Raw genomic sequence first — 21,817 nt, 5'->3', positions numbered from 1 at the left:
GAAGATCTTCGATCGTTTGAAAAGCCTCTTATAAGGGGTTAAAGATTTCGAGCTCCACTATTATAAAGTAAAGTGGAGCATTTAAGCAGTATTGGTGAATAAAATGTGCAAGAAGAAGAAGAAGAAGTAGTCTATATGGTGATAGTGTGAGATCGGATAACTGACATGCAAGTCATTCGTTAAAGGGGAAGTGAGGAAGAACGCGTAGAGGGAGTTGCGTGCGTCATTGCGTATCTTGATTGAAACTCTCATGCGGGTTACCACCCTAAATGTAAGGCTGGGACTATTTTCGAGCGACTGGCCTGGATCGCGTTATATTTGAGAGTATATGTACCAAAAGAGAGAGAGAGAGCGAGAGAGCGAGAGAAAAAAAGAAAAAAGTGTCTAAGAGAGAAAGAGAGCCAAGAAACGTTCAAAAAGACCAAAGTAAACCAAACTCATTCGTCTTCTACTTCATTATACATTATTTCTGGCACTATTCGCATATTTTTAGTGTATTCAACTTTTCCCTTCAAAAACTATATAATACACTATACATTTTATTACAAGTTTAACGCTTAGAACATTTTAGAACCACATTTCACTTTTTACTCAGCATTTCACCCTTTCTGTAAATAAGAGGTTTATATTTTACTCTGAAAATAAAACTACTTTCCTAGAATCTGTATTCAACACTGTTCAGTTTTTAGTTCAACTTTTGATTTAATTGACAAAATTTTAATTTCGTCTCATTTCTCAATGAATAGATTGGGGAAAATTTTACTAAAAGAAGAAACAAAATTAAAAGTATACTTTCTTAATAATTGAAGATTTCTAAAATTGAATTCTTATAAAGAATGTTATCAAAATTTTTTAAATAATTGAATTTTTTGAGGAATACAATATTAAAAATACAATTGAAAATAATTGAAATCTTAATTTTTAAAAATAATTCAATTTTTCGACGAATAAAATATTAAAAATACAATTGAAAATAATTGAAATCTTAATTTTGGAAAATAATAAAATTGAATTTTTCAAGGAATTCAATATTAAAAATACAATTGAAAATAATTGAAATTTAACGAAGAATTAAAAATTAAACTAAAAATTCAATTATTTTTTTTAAATTTTAACTTTAATTTATTTCTAAAAATCAATTCTCAAACATTCTCTGATAATTCAATTATTGAAATACAAAAAAAATAATTAATAGAATAATATTAAAAATTTTCAAAATTGAATTATTATAAAGAATTTTATCAAAAGAAAATAATTGAATTCTTTCGAAGAATATTAATAACATTGTTTTAAATAATAAATTGATTTCTTCCTCGACATTCTATATTAAAATTGTATTAAAAATAATTGAATTCTTACGAAAAATTTTATTACTGACAAAAATAATTGAAATCTTGCGAATTTTTAAAAAATTTATTAAAATAATTTATTAATTTTTTCAAAGAAATATATTATTATTTTTTTAATATATGAATTCTTCAGGAAAAATTTTAGTATCTTTGAAAATAATTGAATTATTTCAAATAATTATTTACTACAAATTTTGAATTTTCTTTTAGGAATTTAATTAAAATTGTATTTGCGAATAACTAAATTTAATAAACAAATTTTATGAAAACTATTAAAATTCGTTGATTCCTTTTAGGAAATTCTGTCAAAATTCGTCTGAAGAATAAATTGAATTGTTTCGAGAAAATTTAATAAAAATTATCTAGTAGATATAATTGAAAATAATTTAATTCCTGCGAAGAATTTTATTTTTTGTAAAAATAATTGAATTCCCGAGAAAAATTTTATTAAAATTTTTGAAAATAAATAAATTTTTTCTAAAAAAATGTATTAAAATTTTTAAAAAAATTTAATTTAAAAAAAGAATTAAATTTTATTAAAATTGTATTAAAAATAATTAAATTCTTGCGATGAATTTTATTACTGACAAAAATAATTAAAATCATGCGAATTTTTAAAAAAATGAAAATAATTTATTAATTTTTTCCAATAAATATATTATTATTTTTTAAGCTTTGAATTCTTCAGGAAAAATTTCAGTAGGGTAAGTGCGTCAATTGCTGCGGGTGCTTCAGTTTCTGCGGCATTTTAATAATTTAAGTGAATACATTTGTTCAGGGCACAAATAATTTTGAAATTTTTTTTAAAAATTACTTAACGATGTAAGTTTTAAAATAGATATAGAAAGTATATACCAAAACTTAATATTTATGTATTTTATTTTAATTAAAAGTTGACGTGTTCAAGGTTTTATTTATTTTCATTGCTAACTTTGCTGGCGGTGCAAAAATACCTACATAAAAAAGGCTTTATTATTGTTTTTAGACTTAAAGTGGTTATTATTATGATGATTTTAGATAAAGAAAACCTTGTTTTAAAAGAAAAATTAAACTTTACTTTATTTTTGTCTGTTATTATATTTTATTTTTAAGAGTAGTAATTAACACAGAATTTGGGCTTGATTTAATTTCTGCGCCCTCAGAAAATCAACTAAGACTGGTTACAATAGACTATCTATTTTGAAAAAGAGCAAGAAAAAATTATGAAAATGAAAGAAAAAATGAAGATTATGGAGGAAAAACTAAAGAAAATTTAATAAATACATAAATTAATTAAGGAAGAATTCTGTTATTAGGTTTTAACTAAATGTTTCAAAAATGTGATAATTCAAAAATTATTTGTTACTTTTGTTAATATATGATATATATTTATTTTTAATAAATTTATATTCTATTCAATTAAACATTGATTAAAATCATTGTCCCATTTTGATTTCATAGTAGTTTGCGGTATTATACACATAAACACGAAATTATGCGCAGAAACTGACCCACAGGAATTAAATTCGCGCAGCAACTGATGCGCAGCAACTGACTCAAACGCGCAGAATTAAACGCATTGAATATTATTTTTAATTCATTAAATTTATTAAAATAAATTATATTTTAGAGATGTTATTTATTGTAAACATATCTTAATAACACAAACTACAAATTTAATAAGACATAAGTTCAATTTGATCAATATAAAAATTATATTTTATAGTTAAAAGACGTCTTGACCAAAATACCGCAGGAATTAGTACACTTACCCTATCTTTGAAAATAATTTAATTTTCTTAAATAATTATTTACTAAAAATTTTGAAAATAATTGAATTTTCTTTTAGGAATTTAATTAAAATTGTATTTGCGAATAACTGAATTTATATAAACAAATTTTATCAAAATTATTAAAATTCGTTGATTTCTTTTAGTAAATTTTGTCCCAAATTCGTCAAAAGAATTGAATATTGTTTCGAGTAAATTTAATAAAATAGTAGATATATTGAAAATAATTTAATTCCTGCGAAGAATCTTATTTTTTGTGAAAATAATTAAATTACAAAGAAAAATTTTATTAAATTTTTTGAAAATAAATAAATGTTTTCTAAAAAATGTATTATAAAATTTTAAAAAAGAATTAAATTTCATTAAAATATTATTAAAAATAATTGAATTCTTGGGATGAATTTTATATTTAACGAAATAATTAAATTCTTTCTAAGAATGCAGTATAAATTGCATTGAAAATAATTGATTTACTTCATTCGAAATTTTTTTTCTTGAAAATTGCATTTAATAAATAATTGTATTCCAGCGAATATTTTATTATTTATAAAAATAGCTAAATTTTTGCAAAGAATCTTATTAAAAATTTTATTAAATAATTAAATATTTTTGAGACTTCAGTAATTAATAATAATTTACTTAATTTATTATTTTCTTTACTGCAATTTACTCATAAAATATAGAAAAAAACATAAATAAAAAATGAAAAAATTATAATCAAAATATAAAATAATAATAATAATAAAATATAGAAAATAGATTTATTCTCCAAAAAGTGTAATTAACATTAATAATAATAGTAGCAATAGTAAAATAATTTTTCCTAAAATTGATTAAGTACCTAGATAGTAAAATTTACTTTCTGACTATATAGTAATAGTAATTAATAATATTCTAAAAAAGAATATTAATTTTTAAAATTTAATTCAAAAAAAGAATAAATCTGGTCACTAGAAATAGAACAAATTACCAGATTTTACTTTCTGAATCGTTCTGAATAATAAATTAGTGTATATTTTTTTTCGCGTATAGAAAGAAGAATACCAAGAAGATCAAAAGAAGAACCAATTGTGTCTCGTTACAGAAGATTTTTTTATAACAAACCATTTGATTCGCGAAAAATTATTTTTACGATTCTAAAAAAAAAGAAAAGACTCATAGTCACTTAATCGCGGTCTATGAGTAAATATTGTATCATTTCGAAGAATAGAATGATTCTAGAAGTCGTTTATATTCTTTCTAAAAGCAATATTTTTACCACTGCATAATCAGACTCTGAATCAGAAATCTTTTTTTTTTTGTGAAAAAAAAATGAAGATTATAATATTTTATAGTTTCGTCATATGAAAAAATAAATTTTTGATAAATAGGTATATCTATTTAGCAGTGCAAACAGATGATGCATCCATGTAACTTAAGTAAATATGAACTTCGATTTTCCTTGATTTCAATGTGAAAAGGAAAATTTTGGCAGACGATATGCCGCCACGTGGTTCGTAGTAGCCAAAATTGAATATATTGAGAAAAACGTCCTTCAAAGAATGTCTGTCAATGACGAATATGATTTTTTTTCTTTATTTCACCGAAATGCAATTAATTCTAGTTTGTTTATCCTATAAAGTTATATTCTCACTTTGGCATCGACAGCAAAAACACAAAATGTTCTTAATAATACATTACACAATTTCTAATTACACTTTGTTTACAGTCGAGGAAAATGCATTATAAACTTCATACAGATTTTAAAATATTCAAATTAGTTCTTTGATCTGGGAAATTCAAGTTTGTTTTAAAATCACGCATAGACAAACTACTCACACTCTTCAGTAAATAAACACAATTTGAAATTTACACTTCCGGATCTTTTTTTATTTCCTATTTTTAAATAATCGAATGCATTCAAAAGAATTTTCAATAAAGTGAAAAATGTTTAATTGTTGAAAAAAAATTCCTAAAAAAAAGAAGTGAGAATTTAATTGCTGATAAAACAAAAGAATTATTTTACAAATGAATAGACTCGATATTAAAAAATAAATAAAGAGAAAAATCCCTCTTTATTGAAAATAAAGAGGAAAAATTCTCCAAAAAGAAAAAAAAGTAAAAAAGTTCATTTTTTGATAAAGCAAAAAAAAAAGTTTACAAATTAATTTTACACAAATTAAAATTTAATATTTTTTGCAGTAACATTAAAATTAAACATTTTTCAAAAAATATTCGAAAATAGAAACTTTAGTTCGTGGAACCCGGAAAGTTCATCGATTACTCTTTTCTTGACACACGTTCAGACTAGAATTTAAAATTAGGATTTTACAAACTTTTTTTTCGAAAAAAAAACGAAGTAGAAAAAAAAAGGAAACGATTATTACTTCCTCTACTTGGAAAAGTTCAACATGCTTGTCAAAAACTATAGCAAAGCCACAGAATCAAATAATCAAAAATACACAATGAATGAAATCAAAAAGAAAAAATTCACAGAGAACAAGAAGTTCTCTCGATATTTTTAAGATCAATTTGCGTCAATGCTATGAAACTTTATAAACTTTCTTCACTTTTATTGAATCGTTAAATGCCGTTCAAAATTAGTTTATAAATGCCGCAGTTAAAAGCAATGAAAAAAGAAAAGAAAGAAAGAATGATAACAAAACACGTTGTTAGAAAAAAAAGTAAAAATTTTCATACTATTGCACAGATTATTATTCGAATAAAATAAGAATTAAATATCCATAAATCAATTTGTAGAATACGTAATAAATATTTCGGCGAAAATTTATATTTAAAACGTAAAAAATTATAGAAAATTGTATAGAAATATAAAAGAGGAAATTCAATTATTGTCAAAAATTTTAATAAAATTCTTCGAAACAATTCAATTATTTTCGAAAATTTTAATAAAATTCTTCAGAACAATTTAATTATTTTGAAAAAATTTTCAGGAAATCCTTCGGAAGAATTGAATTGTTTTCAATAAATTAAATTTAAAATTGAATTAAAAGAATTTAATTTTTTTTTAGTACAATTTGGATTAAATTCTTGAAATAATTTAATGATTTTCGAATATTTTAATAAAATTTTTTGGAATATTTCAATTATTTTTGAATATATAATAAAATTCTTCGGAAGAATTCAATTATTTTGAAAATTTTAATAAAATTTTTTGCATTATTTAAACTATTTTCGAATATTTTAATAAAATTTTTTGGAATATTTCAATTATTTTCGAATATATAATAAAATTCTTCGGAAGAATTCAATTATTTTGAATATTTTAATAAAATTATTTGCAATATTTAAACTATTTTCGAATATATAATAAAATTCTTTGGATTAAATTCAATTATTTTGAAAATTTTAATAAATTTTTTAGTGAAAATTCAATTATTTTCAAAAATTTAGAAAAAGTTGTTTACAATAGAAATCAATGTTTGTAAATTTAATTAAAATTTTGAAAATAATTAAATTAATTCATGCAATTTCCTTAAAATTCTTTATAGAAATTTAATTAAAATTGTACCTATAAAAATAATTTAATTCTTGCGAAGAATTTAATTGCGAAGAAAAAAATTACGAAAATAATTGAAATTTTGCGATGAAAGATAATATATTTCTTTGTTAAAATTCAACTATTCTCAAAAATTTGTTGATAATGTTCTCTATAAAAGTTAAATTTCTTTCAATACAATTTTTATTAAATTCTTTGAAAAAATTTAATTATTTTCAAAAATTTTTTTTTAATTCGACAGATTTCAATTATTTTTGTCTGTAATAAAATTCTTCGTAAGAATTCAATTATTTTCAAAAATGTTAATAAAATTCATGTCAGAAATTCAATTATTTTCTATAACATTTTATTAAAATTTTTACTCAAGTTTCAATTACTTTTGTAATTTTTCTTTTCGCAATTCAATTTTTTGCAGAAATTAATTTATTTTTAAAGTATAAGTATTTATTTTAATTTTATTATTTTAATGTTTAAAATTTAAATTAATAAAAAAAGTGGGTAAAAAAACAAACAATTCAATTATTTTTTTAAATTTAATAGCATTCTTCTCAAAAATTCAATTATTTTCAAAAATAGTAATTAAAAAAACAAAGAATTCTGTTAAATTAATTTCTAATATTATTTAATCTTGAAAACATTAAATTAGAACTCTATTAATTTTAAAACTATTATTAATTATTATTTTAAAAAAATATAAAAAATAATTAATTATTATTTTCATTTTTTTATATTTTTATATTCTATTTAATTATCCACTAAAAAAGTGGAAAATACATTTAATATAAGACCTTGTACATTATTTCCTTTTTTGTTAGCAATAAATCTCTATAATTTGTTATCTCATTGCATCCAATCACATGAGTCTATAATATACGTAATCACTGTTGCAAATATTTCATTTATTAACGGGTTTTTGTAACTTTTCCAATTTATTACGCTACATATATACTGTTTTCTCTCGTTTATAATATTAATAAAACAATAAGAAGAAAAAAACCGCGGAATTCTGATTAGAGCTTATTTTTTTGCAGAATTGAGATCAAGTTTATCGGAATTTAATCTGGGGAGAAAACTGCTGGGGGCATTTACATATATCATAAATCGTAAAACCATTATGCAAAACAAGCAATTGCATCATTCAGTAAACTTCTTCATCGCCATGTTAATTAACTCATCGTAGATATATCCATAAACTGATAAATAAAATTCGCGAGTACTTTAAACTGTGAATATTAGAAAAATGAGTAAATAAAAAAAATTAATAAATAGCAAAACAAACAAATAAATGAATGAATGGCAAAATAAAAAAATAGTAATATAACTAAATAAATAAATTTAAAAAATAGGTAAAAATATAAAATAAGGAAAAAATAAATAAATACTAAATAAATAATAAATAAACAAACTAAAAATTAGAAAAATAAACAGTTATAGTTTGGAGTATTTTTAGAGTATTTAGAGTATTTTTCAAGTTCAAAATTTATATAAAAAATCAATTATATTAATTCTCTAGGAATGAAAAATAAAAAATAATTTTGCTAATTATGGAATAATATTATTATCATTCGTTAAATTATAAACTATAATTAGAACATCGATTTGTCTGTTTGTAATAATGAAGTACTTAATAGTGCGCGTGACTTGCAGAAAATCGCAGAAAATGTATATATGTATAAAGCAAACAGAGAAAAATTTTTATATTTTATTCTTTTCGAAAATATTTATGTACTACGTTGTTTGTTCAAGAAAATATAAAAATAATTGTTTTTATTTTCTTTTCTTTTCATTTTTTTTCTTTTAGTATAAAATGCTACAAAAAGTCCTTGAAAATTTATAAAATCAAGTGCAATATCTTTGACGCTTGTCAGTCGATGCTCGCGGACAAATAGATACTTGAAATAAAATTCCTTGACCGTGACTTGAAATATATTTGCTGCATCGTTCGATAAATGTTAAACCAAATGTTCTATATAACCGTAAAACAAATCGATGTGGATTTTATTAAGAATTTAAAGACCAAATAATTGACTGACCACCAATTTCAAACAGAAACTGCGCAATTTGCAAAAATTGTTTAATTAAACTTTTAGCAACTTTTTCTTTTTTTGTTTTCCTAACTTTTTTTCAACAAAACAAAATAACTATTATAATTAATCAATAAATGAAATGAAAAATTTAATTGAAGAAAGAAATTCTTTCTGGAAAAAACGAGAACGCCGGTGAAAAAAATTGCATTTATGAAAAATTTAATAATTACAATTAATAATAATAAATAATTATTATTATGCCTAATTTTTCCTAAATGTATTAAATATAAATTTTTTTCTTAACATTAATATAAATTCGAGAAAAATTCCAGTTTCTCGAAAATTATTTTTTTCTTACTGTTTAGAAAATTGAAAAGTGAGAATCTTTCAAATTTAATTAAATGAAAAAATCATGAATGAAATTCGACCTTGATTTTCTGAGATGAGTGGAATGATCGACTAATAACTGTGTGAGCACTCTCGGCAATTTCTTACGTATACTCATCAAGAGAGGTAATTTTCAGATAAAATATATGTAATCTACTTGAAAAAAGTATTCTTCAAACTATATGGACGCAAAAAATACATATTCATTTTAATAAGAAAATAATCTTCTACAGCGTAAAATGTATATTTTTCGAGAAAAAAAAATTTTCCACCATTGATGCTCTAATCACAAAATAATTTGAAGTCATATCTCTCGTGATTTACATTCTACAAACATGATTTTCTCGCAAGTAGGAAATGACTTATATTACCCTAACCACAAGATGATTCAATTTTATATCCAAAGCAGACAGAAACGAAAAAAAAATTAAATCAAACTAGAAACAAAGAAGAATTAATTGATAGAAATTAATTAAAAATTAAATCCAACGCAAAACAAAATAAATCAATTCAAAAACCAAAAAAAAAAAGAAAAAGAAAAATTAAATCAAACAGAAATAAATAAATCAAACAGAAAAAAAAATTGAATCCAACAGAAAAGAAATTGAATCCAACAGAAAAAAATTAAATCAAACAGAAACAAATATTAAATTAGACAGAAATAAAAAATAATTTTTAAATCCAACGAGAACAAAATAAATTAAAACAAACAGAAATAAAACAAAATTAAATCAAAATTACAAACAAAAAAATCAAATCAAACCGAAACAAAAAGTATTAAATCCAATCAGAACAAAAAAGTTGAATCGAACAAAAAAAATTAAATCAAATTTAAAAAAAGAGAAAAAATTGAATGAGAAACAAAAAATATTAAATCTAATAAGAACAAAAAAATTAAAACAAACTGAAATAAATTAAAACAAATTAGAAACAAAAAACTTAAAATGAAACAGAAATAAAAAATATTGAATCCAACAAAAAAACAATTAAATCCAACAGAAAAAAAATTAAATACAACAGAAACTAAAAAATGAAAGCAAACCAGAAAATTAAATCAAACCAGAAACAAAGAAAAATTAAATTAAGCCAGCAACAAAAGAAAATTAAATCAAATAGAAAAAAAATTAAATCCAATGAGAAAAAAATTAAATCTAATGAGAAAAAAAATAAATTCAATGAGAAAAAAATTAAATTCAACGAGAAAATATCCAAACAGAAACAAAAAGAAAATTTAATCAAAAATGATTAACAGATAAAACTTTCATGAATCATTTATAAAAAAAAGATCAATAACCATAAACTAATGGCAATGGAAAATAATAATTTTTTCTTCTACAAATTAATTTTTATTAATTGGAAAATCCTGTTTCAAAACTAGAAATTTATTCTACACAATAAATCTAATCACTGCTAATTAGTTTGGTAAACAGTGATCATAATAAGTGATGCAAATGCAGACATTTATATACTTAAAAGCCTTATTAATTCATTAGGCATAAATTCAATTTTCAAGTTCAGAATACGTGTACGCAATTTAACCGCATCGTCAAATAAAATTATTTTGTTTGTCAAAAAAGAAGAAACTGGAAATTTACGAGAAGATTAGATTTTTGCATTGAAAACTTGCATTTATATAGGAAGTAATTATCACGCATAGATTTTTCCTAATTAAAACCTTTTCATGAGCAAAGGATAGAAATTAATTAATATCTATTGTCACTGTTTGAAATAAGTCGAATACAATGAATATGAAAATTGCATCAGAAAAATTGCATTATTATCATAAAAAATAATCAGTCTGATGTAGCACTTAAATATATTGACAAAGATTACAATAAATTCCCAGGCAATATTCAGCCAAAATTGCATGGCAAATATTTCTCGGTAATGCTTCAATTATTTTTGAAATTTTCAATTCCAATTTTTTTCAGAGCAAGTAAAATTTTAAAAACTGTCAAATTAAAAATATTTAATAACATAAAAAAATTGCACATGCAACTTTATTAAAATTCAATTATTTTCTAGAATTTTAAACTAAATTTCTTCGTTAAATCAATTATTTTTAATAAATTTGGGAAAGTTTTTGAATAATTCAATTATTTTCAAAAGTTTTATAGAAATTCAATTATTTTCTACAGAATTTTACCAAGTTTCATGTTTTTGCCAAGTTCTCAATTAAATATAACATTTTCAAATATTTAAAAAAATTTTAATAAAATTCGCAAGATTTCAATTATTTTCGTAAAAAAATAATATTCTTCGGAGGAATTTACTTATTTTCAAAAATTTTAATAATTGGTTTTATAAGAATTTAATTTCTTTCAATGCAATTTTAATTAAATTTCTCGAGAGAATTTAATTATTTTCAAAATTTTAATAAAATTCGAAAAATTTCCATTATTTTCGTAAATAATAAACTTCTTCGCCGTAATTCAATTATTTAAAAAAAAAATTTAATGAAATTATTGTCAGAAAGTCAATTATTTAAAAAGAATTTTAACAAAATTATTTAAGAAAATTCAATTATTTTCAAAAATTATAATAAAATTCTTTAGAGGAGGAATTCAATTATTTTCAAAAATTTTAATAAAATTTGAACGATTTCAATTATTTTCTACTATTTCTAATTAAAATTCTCCCCTAAATAAATATTTTTTTAATCATTTTCAGAAAGTTTTCATTTAAAAAAATAAATTCACTTAAATTGGGTCTAAAAATAAATTACTGTCAAAAGTAAGAAAAATAATTTATGACTCTTTTTTAAAATTTTGGAAATTTCACAGATTTAAAGTAAAAAAAATTTCAAGGGCAATTTGTGTGCTTCAACATTTTCAGAAAACTATTAAACTATTTCAAGTATAGTGAAAAGTAATTCACGAATACGAATTAGTAAAAATTTCTGCTACTTTTTAGTAAAATTTTACTCTAGCAGTTGAAACATTTTGAACTAAAATTTATTAGAGGAAAGTTACTTTTGTAGAAATTCTAAAACTTTGCCTCAATATTTCCTAAATATTTCCAAAAAAAAATTTCTTCATAACGACATTATCAATTTTACATCTCTAATTTAGAAATAGTAAATTTTACTAATAATTGATAATTTTTACTAATTTATTAGTAAAATTTAATAATAAATGATGATTTCTACTAATTTATATTAGTAAAATTTAATAATAAATAGTAATTTCTACTAATTTATTATTTAATTTATTTATTTATTATTTTATTATTTATTTCTTATTAAATAAGTGAGACATTCATTTAAGTTAATAAATGTTTTTAACAAATTCAATTTTAGAGAGTATGGCCTTAATTTGACTCAAAACTAATAAATAGTAGAACTGTTTTATTAAAAGTCGATAAAATAGTTTCACGAATTCATTTAGTGAATCAGTTAATTAGCAACTGAAATTCTACTAAAAAAATGGATAACAACTTGTAAATTAGTTTACAATTTGAACAATTAGTCACAGAATACTAATAAAAATCAGGAAAATTCGTCCATGAAAATAACTAACATTTAGTAAAATTTTACTATTGGTTAGTAGTATTTTCTAAAAATTCAAATTCGAAAAGTACTGACTCGAAATATATCCTAATATTGACTCGAAATATTGTCATGCAATGTTAACACAAAAAAATTGATTATCATTCGAATTATTTCGATTATCTTTCGAAAGAAATAAAGAAAAATATAAAGAAAGAAAGATGGAAATAAAGAAAAAAAAGAGAGAAAGACAGAAAAAGAAAGATGGAAATAAAGAAAAAAAGAAGGAAAGAAAGAAAAAAGAAGGAAAGAAATTAGAATTTTCGAAATCATAAGAAGGAAAAAAATTGTCGAACCGACACATGAATTCCCAATAGCTCATGAATGCAAAGAGTCTGCAGACTCCAAACTTGTTGCCAGGCAGTCGTCGTCCCGAGGCCAACCGTTATAACCATTTCCCATCGACCTAAGCTTTGTAAATGTATGCGACTATCCAGGGCCAAGAATTCAAAGAGATTCGTTAACCCGAGATGAGGCTAGGCAACAGCTACACATCATTTAATAGATTATATTTCCTCACTTTGTCTCTCAGTGTCTCAGCGCAATGTCAACCTCACGACGCAAAGGTTAATAATTTACGTCAGTTATTAAATTCCTCACGAAAAAAAAAATCATTAACAAGAATCTCAACCATTTCAAATTGTCTCGTCAGTGAAATAATTGTATTGTTATTCAAAATAATTTTTTTTTAATAAGAGTCACGTCAGTGTGAAACAGGAAAATCCTGTAGAAACTTTTGAAATTTCAATACTCTTGATGGTAAACAACTAAAATATTCGGGTCCTAATTATACTTATTAATTATTTAGTTCTTTAATTAATTATTTAGTTCTTCAATTAATTATTTAGTTACTTAATTAGTTACTTTATACGAATTAACTAATTACTAAATAAAATAAACAATATTTATCAAATTAAACAATTAGTTGTTAAATTCACTGATTCATTAAGTTAACCAATTATTTATTAGATTAACTAATTATTTAAGTAAAACGATTAGTTATTAAATTTACTAACTAATTATTAAATTAAAGAATCGGAAATTAAATTAAATAATTATTTGTTCAATTATTTAGTTATTAAATTTAATAATCAGTCATTAAATGAAATAATCAGTGATGAAATTAAATAATTAATAGTTAATTAAAAATGGTTTATTGTTTTAAAACACAGAACAATTTATAGGTAGTTTAAAACAGACCTTTGAAGAAAAGAAACATTTTCCAATTTTTTTTAATTAAAATAATTAATTTGCCTCCGAGTTATTAAGCAAAGTTGTCCTTTCTCACAAGTTGCGAAAAATCGTCTCGGTTCATATATAAGCCCGCTGAGTAGACGATACACTCGTGTAGTATGAAAGGAGAGACGTTTAGCACTCCCCTAGACAAGGATGGAACACAAATAATGGAAAGGGCACAAACTTTCCAACATTTTTTTTTCTCCTCTTTTCAATTCGTTTCTTTTTTTCAAATCGAGAAACGAATAAAATATAAACATTTAATTAACTAATATAATTATTAAAAAATCAATTATTTTTTTTTAATAATCAATTATTTAAAAATAAATTTTATTTATTTTATTATTAATATTATTTACTTAATTCAAAATTTAATTTTTTATATCTAGAAACTATTAAATAAATATTAAAATTAGAAATTGAAAAAATGCTGCATACACTTGAAGAAAAATTTTACTTGAATCAAATATGATTTTTTCTAGTTAATAAATAAAAGTGCATTTGTTTCAGAGTTTACTAAATTATTTATTTGTTTTAAATAAATATTTTATTTGATATAAAATAACATTTTTATTTTAACTCAAAGCTGACATAATCTTTTATTTGTTTTAAATAAATATTTTATTTGGTACAAAATTAAATGTGTTATTTGTCACAAAATTAATTTTTATTTTAACTCACAACTGACTAAACTTTTTATTTGTTTCAAATAAATTTCATTTGGTTTTAATAAATTTTATATTACAAACAAATTTTATTTGGTTTTAAAAAATTTTATGTTTCAAATAAATTTTTCTTGGTTCAACTAAATTTTATTTGTTTCAAATAATTTTTGTTTAGTATAAATAAATTCTATTTCTTTCAAATAAATTTTATTTCTTTCAAATAAATTTTCCTTGGTTCAAATAAATATGTGCCGAATAAAAATGTCATCTAAAACAAATAAAAAATAAAGTAGGCGTTGAGTACTTTTCCTTAACTGAAATAAATTACATTTAGTTCTAATAAAATATTTTTCTCTGAACGTAAAGGCAAATTTTACAAAAATGCAGCTAATAAGAGACATTATTGGATAAAAATGTTACTTGTTTATGAAAGTACATTAAAAGTTACAACTCAAAGGCCTTGTAACATTCTTGAGGAGTAGTGTTGATGTCACAGTTTTTTGCCATTTATATTGTTCGGAAGGATATGACGTGTCGCCCAGGACTAATTGTTTCTAATTGCAATAGAATGTTGGATTAACCGATTAACGAGAAACATCACACATACTTTTTCACATTTCACATAACATATAAATAAAAGAATTTATAAAATATACAAAAACACTATATATACAGAATTTCAAGAAGATAAATTAAAAATTAAAATTTCAAATTTTTTCCCCCTGTTTTTTTTTTTTTTTTTTTGCTGTTATTCAATAAGGAAAAATATTTTGCTCGAAAGGAGCTAACAGGACAATATAAGTGATTCTTCTGAAACGCTATGAGTCAATCTAATAGGAAGGCAGACGATTTTGTTTGTTTTTCGTAATACCCAAGATTTCCGCAGCCGACTCGAATGCATTATACATTTTTTCTTTTTTACTTTGAACCAATTTCCACAGTAAATATATAAATAAAAACGTCATCTATGACCTAATTCATTTCCACTCACAGAGTAAAAAGTAATATTATTTTTCAACTCAACTTATTTGTTTAATTATTTCCCATACTGGGATTTACTTCAAAATTAGCAAAATTCACTCTCCGGAAAGAGTAATTAATAATTTATTTATTCAATTATTTTTTTACTGCAATTTACGTCGAAAACAATAATTCATAGCTCGATTCATAGAGAAGAGGGGTGAAAATGACATGGGGTAAAAAAGCCTTGGGGCAAAAAAAAACGATTTAGCGTACAATGTAAAAAAGTGTCTCTTTCCCCCCACTGTATTTTTTCCTTTTCTAATAGAATAAAAAATAATATTTTTTTTGCAGCCTTCTTTCCTATTTGATCATCAAAAATATTTATTTACTTCAAGAAAATTAATTCGTCACGTATATTATAACCGGTAAACAAAAATCGTATAACTAAAACGCAAAAAATCAAGTGCATACGCGAAAACATTCTTATTATTGTATAACAACAAGTTTTCGTGTGTATACGATGTTTTCAATCTCTATATATTTTGTAACCGAGTGTTTTTGACATATTATACGCAGAGACAAATGTTTTACGTATTATATAATTTCACAATATAAATATTTAATAGAAACAGCAAATAATAGTAATTACTTATAGTTTCACGATTACCGATAATCAAGACTATAAGAAAATTGACCAAATTATCGTCGGCAAAAATAAATTACTCACTCTATCTAAAAGGGTTTAGTGTATATGATTAGTATGACAAATTGTGTAAGGGGAAAAATAAATTTTTCCCAACAATTCACACATTTGAAGTTTCATGTATTAATTACTTCACGCTATGTTAAAAAATTTTCCAACTAAATCTAAGAGATAATATTTATCTCTATATATATGTTTACACGCTTCTAAAGAAATCATTATAGTCATTATGTTTAATGTTTATAATTATTTTTTTCCTATTTTCATTAATAAATGTAAGTACTACAATTATTATTTAATCAATCTTAAAAGCGAATTTTTCCTACATTTTCCGAGTATAAACAAAACAATATAACAAATTGTTATCTCATTTTCTATTCCGTAGCATTTTATCTTCGAAATAGCAAATTTTACTCTTAAAATCTAAATTATTGTTAAAAATAAGTAATTGTTAGTAAAATCTGAACTGATATTTTTTCAGTAATTTGTAAAAAATAACTAAAATAGTCAAATTCGACTAATTGAATTATTAGTTTTACTAATTAATTACTAAATCATTATTAGCAATTATTATTTAATTAATTTATTGCTAATTAATTGTTAGCAATTATTATTTAATTAATTTATTGCTAATTAATTGTTAGCAATTATTATTTAATTAATTTATTACTAATTAATTGTTAGCAGTGATTATCAAAAAATAATTAACTATTAATGACTAAATAATTAAATAACGAAAATAGACAAATTTGAATTAGTTACAATACTACTTGAATTAGTTATCAAAAATTTTAGCTGATTTTAATCAATCTGAAATTTAATTTAACTAATAATAATAATTAGTCATTATTAACTATTTGATTAGTAAAGATATATTTTTTTATTTGAATCAGTGACTGACTTTTTACTATCAAATTAGTTACTTTCGACTAATAAAAATTTAGAGATTTAATAGTAATATAAAAAAATGCTTCACTTGAAGTTTGTGTTATGGTAAATAATTATTAAGTTGCTCTTGAGTTCAACTAACTCAGGGTATGTATCGACCAAATAAAGTTCAATGGCTGCTATTCTATTATGACGTTATCTTATCAATGAAAACGCAAATTTGCATTTATTTTTTTTATCGAATTCTTTAAAACTTGTTACTTATCGAAAATGAAAATTCACCAATTTCTAAACTATAATAAATTCTCGAGTAATTTTATAAGAAAATTAAAATCATTTGCGTTTTTAAAACTGGAAAGTAACTGAAGAATAATCTTTACAAAAAAAATCTAATTTTAAATTCGTCTTATTTCAAGTCATAACTTTCTTACTTTAAAATAATTTTTATTCTCAGAATTAAAATATTAACTTAATTCTGATTAATGTTCTGAATTAAAATTTTAAACCAACAGTGTTTTCTTTAAAAACAAATTCAAAAAATGAAAACTATATTTTCTAATTTTGAAATTCTACTTAATAAAATTAATAATAAATAAAAGAAATATAACAAAATAAAGAAAATAAAATAAAAAAAATTCAACAAACTGAAATAAAAAACTTTCCCTTTTTCAAATGTAAGTGAAATGAAATATACAAAACAAAATTATATAAAAATATGTTTCAATTAAAAATATAAAAATTCATAAAATTTCTCATTGTTTTGAGATAAAGTCACGTTGAAAAATATGTATATGTATTTTGAAAGAAATGATTCTGAATTGTAAACTAAACTAATGTTGATTGTTGAATTCATTGCGAGGTTAACGGACAATTAAACTCCCTTTGATTAATATATTGATATTCGAGATATTGCACGTTCTCTTTTCTATTCATATAAATTACAACCACAATTGTATGCAACTTTAGCATAACTTGACACATATAAACATTGTGAAAAATTTTTTTTTAATTATTTCTAAAGTGTCACTATACAGTTATTAAAGAATAAGAAAGACGCAAAACTCTAAATAAAATTAATATATCGAATTATAAGTTTCTACATTAAACCAGTTTATACTTGTTCGTAAATCATCTGATTCAAAATGTAAATTCAAAACAAACTTTCAAATTTTTTTGTAAATAAAATTTTTACAAATCATATCAAAGTAGATATAAATTTAAAATTGTTAGAAAATTGAATTTTTTAATTAAGTTCCTACCTATAATAATTAAAATTATAAACTAAATTACAAAATAAAAAATACAAAATAAATTTTTTTTTAAATTTCCTAAATTAAATAGTAAAGTAGATTTGAAATCGAGTTTGAAATGAAATTATAAACTTGAAAAAATGGTTAAAAGCATTATTAAATAATTTGTCCTGTTTATTTTTAAAATAAAAACAAATTTTTAATTTAAATATTATAAAAAAATAATTAAAAAATTTTTTTTTTAAATTTACAGAAATAATTACAAAATAAAAATTTAAGTAAAATTATAAAAATTATAAATTATTGTAATTATAAAAAAAATATAAAGTAAAACTGTAATAAACAAATAAAAAAATTATTAAAAAAGTGAAATAAATAAAATTAAAAAAAATTCCAAATTATTAAATTTCAGGAAATATTTACTTTGTTAGAATTAATATTTTAAATACACAATTGTAAGAAAGGAAAATCGTACTAAATGTCTGGTAGCGCCATCGTAATTTACAGGTGTGATTTTTTATCACCTGTCATCACCTGCCGACAGGTGTTAACGTGTAAAGTGTCGACACACTGTAAAATAGAAGTCGCACTAAGCCTCAAGAGGTAACAGGTGGTTTCAAACTTATCTTTCCTACCTGTTCACCTCAGTCGATAAGCCAACTTTATATTCCATATATGGTAACTTATTTTAAGAGTCTATTATCGCTCTCTGTTTTATCGCAGTCGATAAAGTTCAAGATGTGATAAGATTAATTCAAATTTAAAATTTAGTTCAATCAATTTTTTATATACAAAACATATATATTTATATTTCAATTATATAAAAAAATGTTATTAAACATATGACGATTCGAAATACTTTTTTGCTCTCTAAATATGAATTAGTTATTTTTTACTAAAAAATAGGACTGAGTCTTTATTTAAATAAACTAGTAACCATTTTGACTAATTTTTAACTAAAAACTACTAATTCTAGGTCAAAAACTATTAATTGATAAAGTTACTAATTTATTTGTTAAAGTAATTATTTTAATTGGTAAAGTTTACTAAATAAATTTGTAGTCTTAAGAAAGTAATAATTTTTTAGCACCAATTAGTAGTTTTCGATTAAGAATTAGTAGTTTTTTTTACTTAGAATTTTTTTTTTTTTTACTAAGAATTAGTTAAAACGCTTATAGTTTATTTAGAAAACTTTACTGATTAAAAATAGTAGACTTAACAAATAAATTAATAATTTTCAATACCAATTAATAGTTTTTGACTAAGAATTAGTCAGAAGCTATTAGTAGTTTTTTACTAAGAATTAGTTAGAACCTATTTAGTAGTTTTTTACTAAGAATTAGTCAGAACCTATTAACAGTTTTTGACTTAGAATTGGTCATAAAATTTACAAAATTATTTAGTAAACTTTGCTAATTATAAAAAACTAGTTTTAACAAATTAATTATTGGTTTTTACTACTACTACTGGTTTTACTACCAATTAGTAGTTTTTTTTACTAAAAATTAGTCAAAACGCTCACTAATTTATTTAGAAAAAATTAATAATTACAAAAATTAGTAAACATACTTGAATTAGTAGCCTTAATAAATAAATTATTAATCTTTTACTACTAATCAGTAATTTTTGGCAAAAAATTAGTCAAAACTAAAAAGGAACTAATTTCGATTCAGACAGTTTACATATTATAATTAATTTAGATTAACTAAATTTAAACCTATAGTTAAATTCAAATTTAAAGCCTAAAAAACATATAAGCAAGAAATTTGAGAAATTCTAAAAGATTTACTAGATTAAAAAATAATAATAATAAAAATAATAAGTAATAACAAGAACTATTAAACAATTTTTTTTAACTTGTAAAAAAAAGTCAAGTCTTTAGTATAAGAAAGAATTCTTCGAACGTTCTAAACAATATTTTTTGTGAATAAAATTAAAAATCTTGCTTTTAATGTTTTTTTTTAATTTTGTAAGAATAAAAAAAAATACAAGAGATAAAAACTTACTCGTATCATTTTCGTGTTGTTTAATCCCATCCCTAATATTTTCAGGTGCAGTTGAGAGGCCTGTAAGAAAAAAAACATTATTATAAACAAAAAATGTCAAAAGAGCTTATCAACAAAATTTGAAAAATATTGAGTTATTTATTCAGTACTTTTTATTTCAAAATAATTAAAACAGTAAAAAAAATTACAAAAAATTATTTACTATTCAGTATTGCTTATTTCAAAATTATTTACTATTCAGATTGTTTATTTCAAAATTATTTGTTATTAAGTATTGCTTATTATATTGTAATTTTTTGCCAATTTTTGCAAAAATTACAAATATTGGCAAATTTTTAATTATTAGCCACAAAAAATGGAAAATATCAAACAAATAACGTTTTAACACATCGTTCCAGTTCTTTTCTTTTTGCAAGAAAATTTTAATTTGCAATTTCAGTAAATCAGTAATAAAAAGGACACACCCCTTCCTTCTTTACATAACCCGTCAGCATAATTATGGCGAAAGGGAAAAAAAAAGATTATTGAGGTTTGAAATTTTAGCCACAGGCACATAAATTCCATATATATGTGTGATACCAAAAGCATTTAAGTTTGAAACTTTGCACTTGTTCAATAGAGAAAAAAATGCCTTAGAAAAATTTTGTCATATTATCCACAAATAGTCATTTTTTTGCTAATTTTCTTTAAACCGCATTAGCCAAGCAAATAATTATTTAAATTGTCGAAAAGTTCATTTATTTTCACATAATTCCATTTTTTGTTTCATTAGATTTGAATTTCGCGCCTTTATTTTCTATGAATTAGATGGCGGGAAAAATCATTGCTCACAATCGATCAATAATTATAAGTAAGTAAATAATTGTGAAGTTAATAACAAAATAATTACAGTTTTTAATTCTTAAAACAAACAAATTTGATAATAACTGCAATTTTTAATTATTAATAAAGTAACTGCAAATTTTCATCAACAAAATAATTGCAATTTTTTATTAATAAAATAACTATAATTTCAATAAAACTACAATTTTTATAATTGAAATAACTGCAATTTTTCTAAGTAAAAACAATTACAATTTTTTATCAGTAGAATAATTGCACTTTTTATGAACAAAATAATTGCAATTTTTATAAATAAACTAACTGAAATTTTAAAATTATCATAATTGCAATTCTTAATATTTTAATTAATTCTAAAAATATTTGACGTATAAAAATTCCAATTACAATTATTAATTTATTAATAAATAATAAATCATTAAAATTTTTTGTCACCAAAAAAATTGTAATTTTTTATTATTTACTAATAAATAATCATAACTGAAATTCTTTCATAATAAAATAATTGCAATTTTTATCAGCAAAATATTTGCAATTTTTATAAAATAACTGAAATTTTTTATTAGCACAATTGCAATTCTTAATATTTTAATTATAATTCTCAAAATATTTAACGTAGGTATAAAAATTAAAATTATAATTGTTAATTTATTAATAAATAATAAATAATTGAGATTTTTGATCATCA

The 21,817-nt window shown here is 21.6% G+C and overlaps 1 protein-coding gene and 1 non-coding gene across 7 annotated transcripts in view; one reads left to right on the top strand and one right to left on the bottom strand.

The window, feature by feature from the left end:
- Positions 1–21,817, bottom strand: part of LOC122510787 — a 171,377-nt gene that overhangs the window by 65,562 nt on the left and 83,998 nt on the right. For all 6 annotated transcript variants that reach the window (XM_043625697.1, XM_043625681.1, XM_043625687.1 and 3 more), the window contains one exon: positions 20,290–20,349. In XM_043625697.1, coding sequence (XP_043481632.1) covers positions 20,290–20,349 — 60 coding nt within the window. The remainder of the gene's footprint in view (positions 1–20,289; positions 20,350–21,817) is intronic.
- Positions 13,924–14,014, top strand: LOC122510818. Its single transcript, XR_006302466.1, has one exon. It is a non-coding gene; the product is annotated as a U6atac minor spliceosomal RNA (small nuclear RNA).

This window comes from Leptopilina heterotoma, unplaced genomic scaffold (assembly GCF_015476425.1).
Source record: "Leptopilina heterotoma isolate Lh14 unplaced genomic scaffold, ASM1547642v1 Lhet_120, whole genome shotgun sequence".
In the NCBI taxonomy this organism is placed as follows: Eukaryota; Metazoa; Arthropoda; class Insecta; order Hymenoptera; family Figitidae; genus Leptopilina; species Leptopilina heterotoma.
Note: the sequence above shows the minus strand (reverse complement) of the source record. Positions and strands in the feature narration are given on the sequence as shown.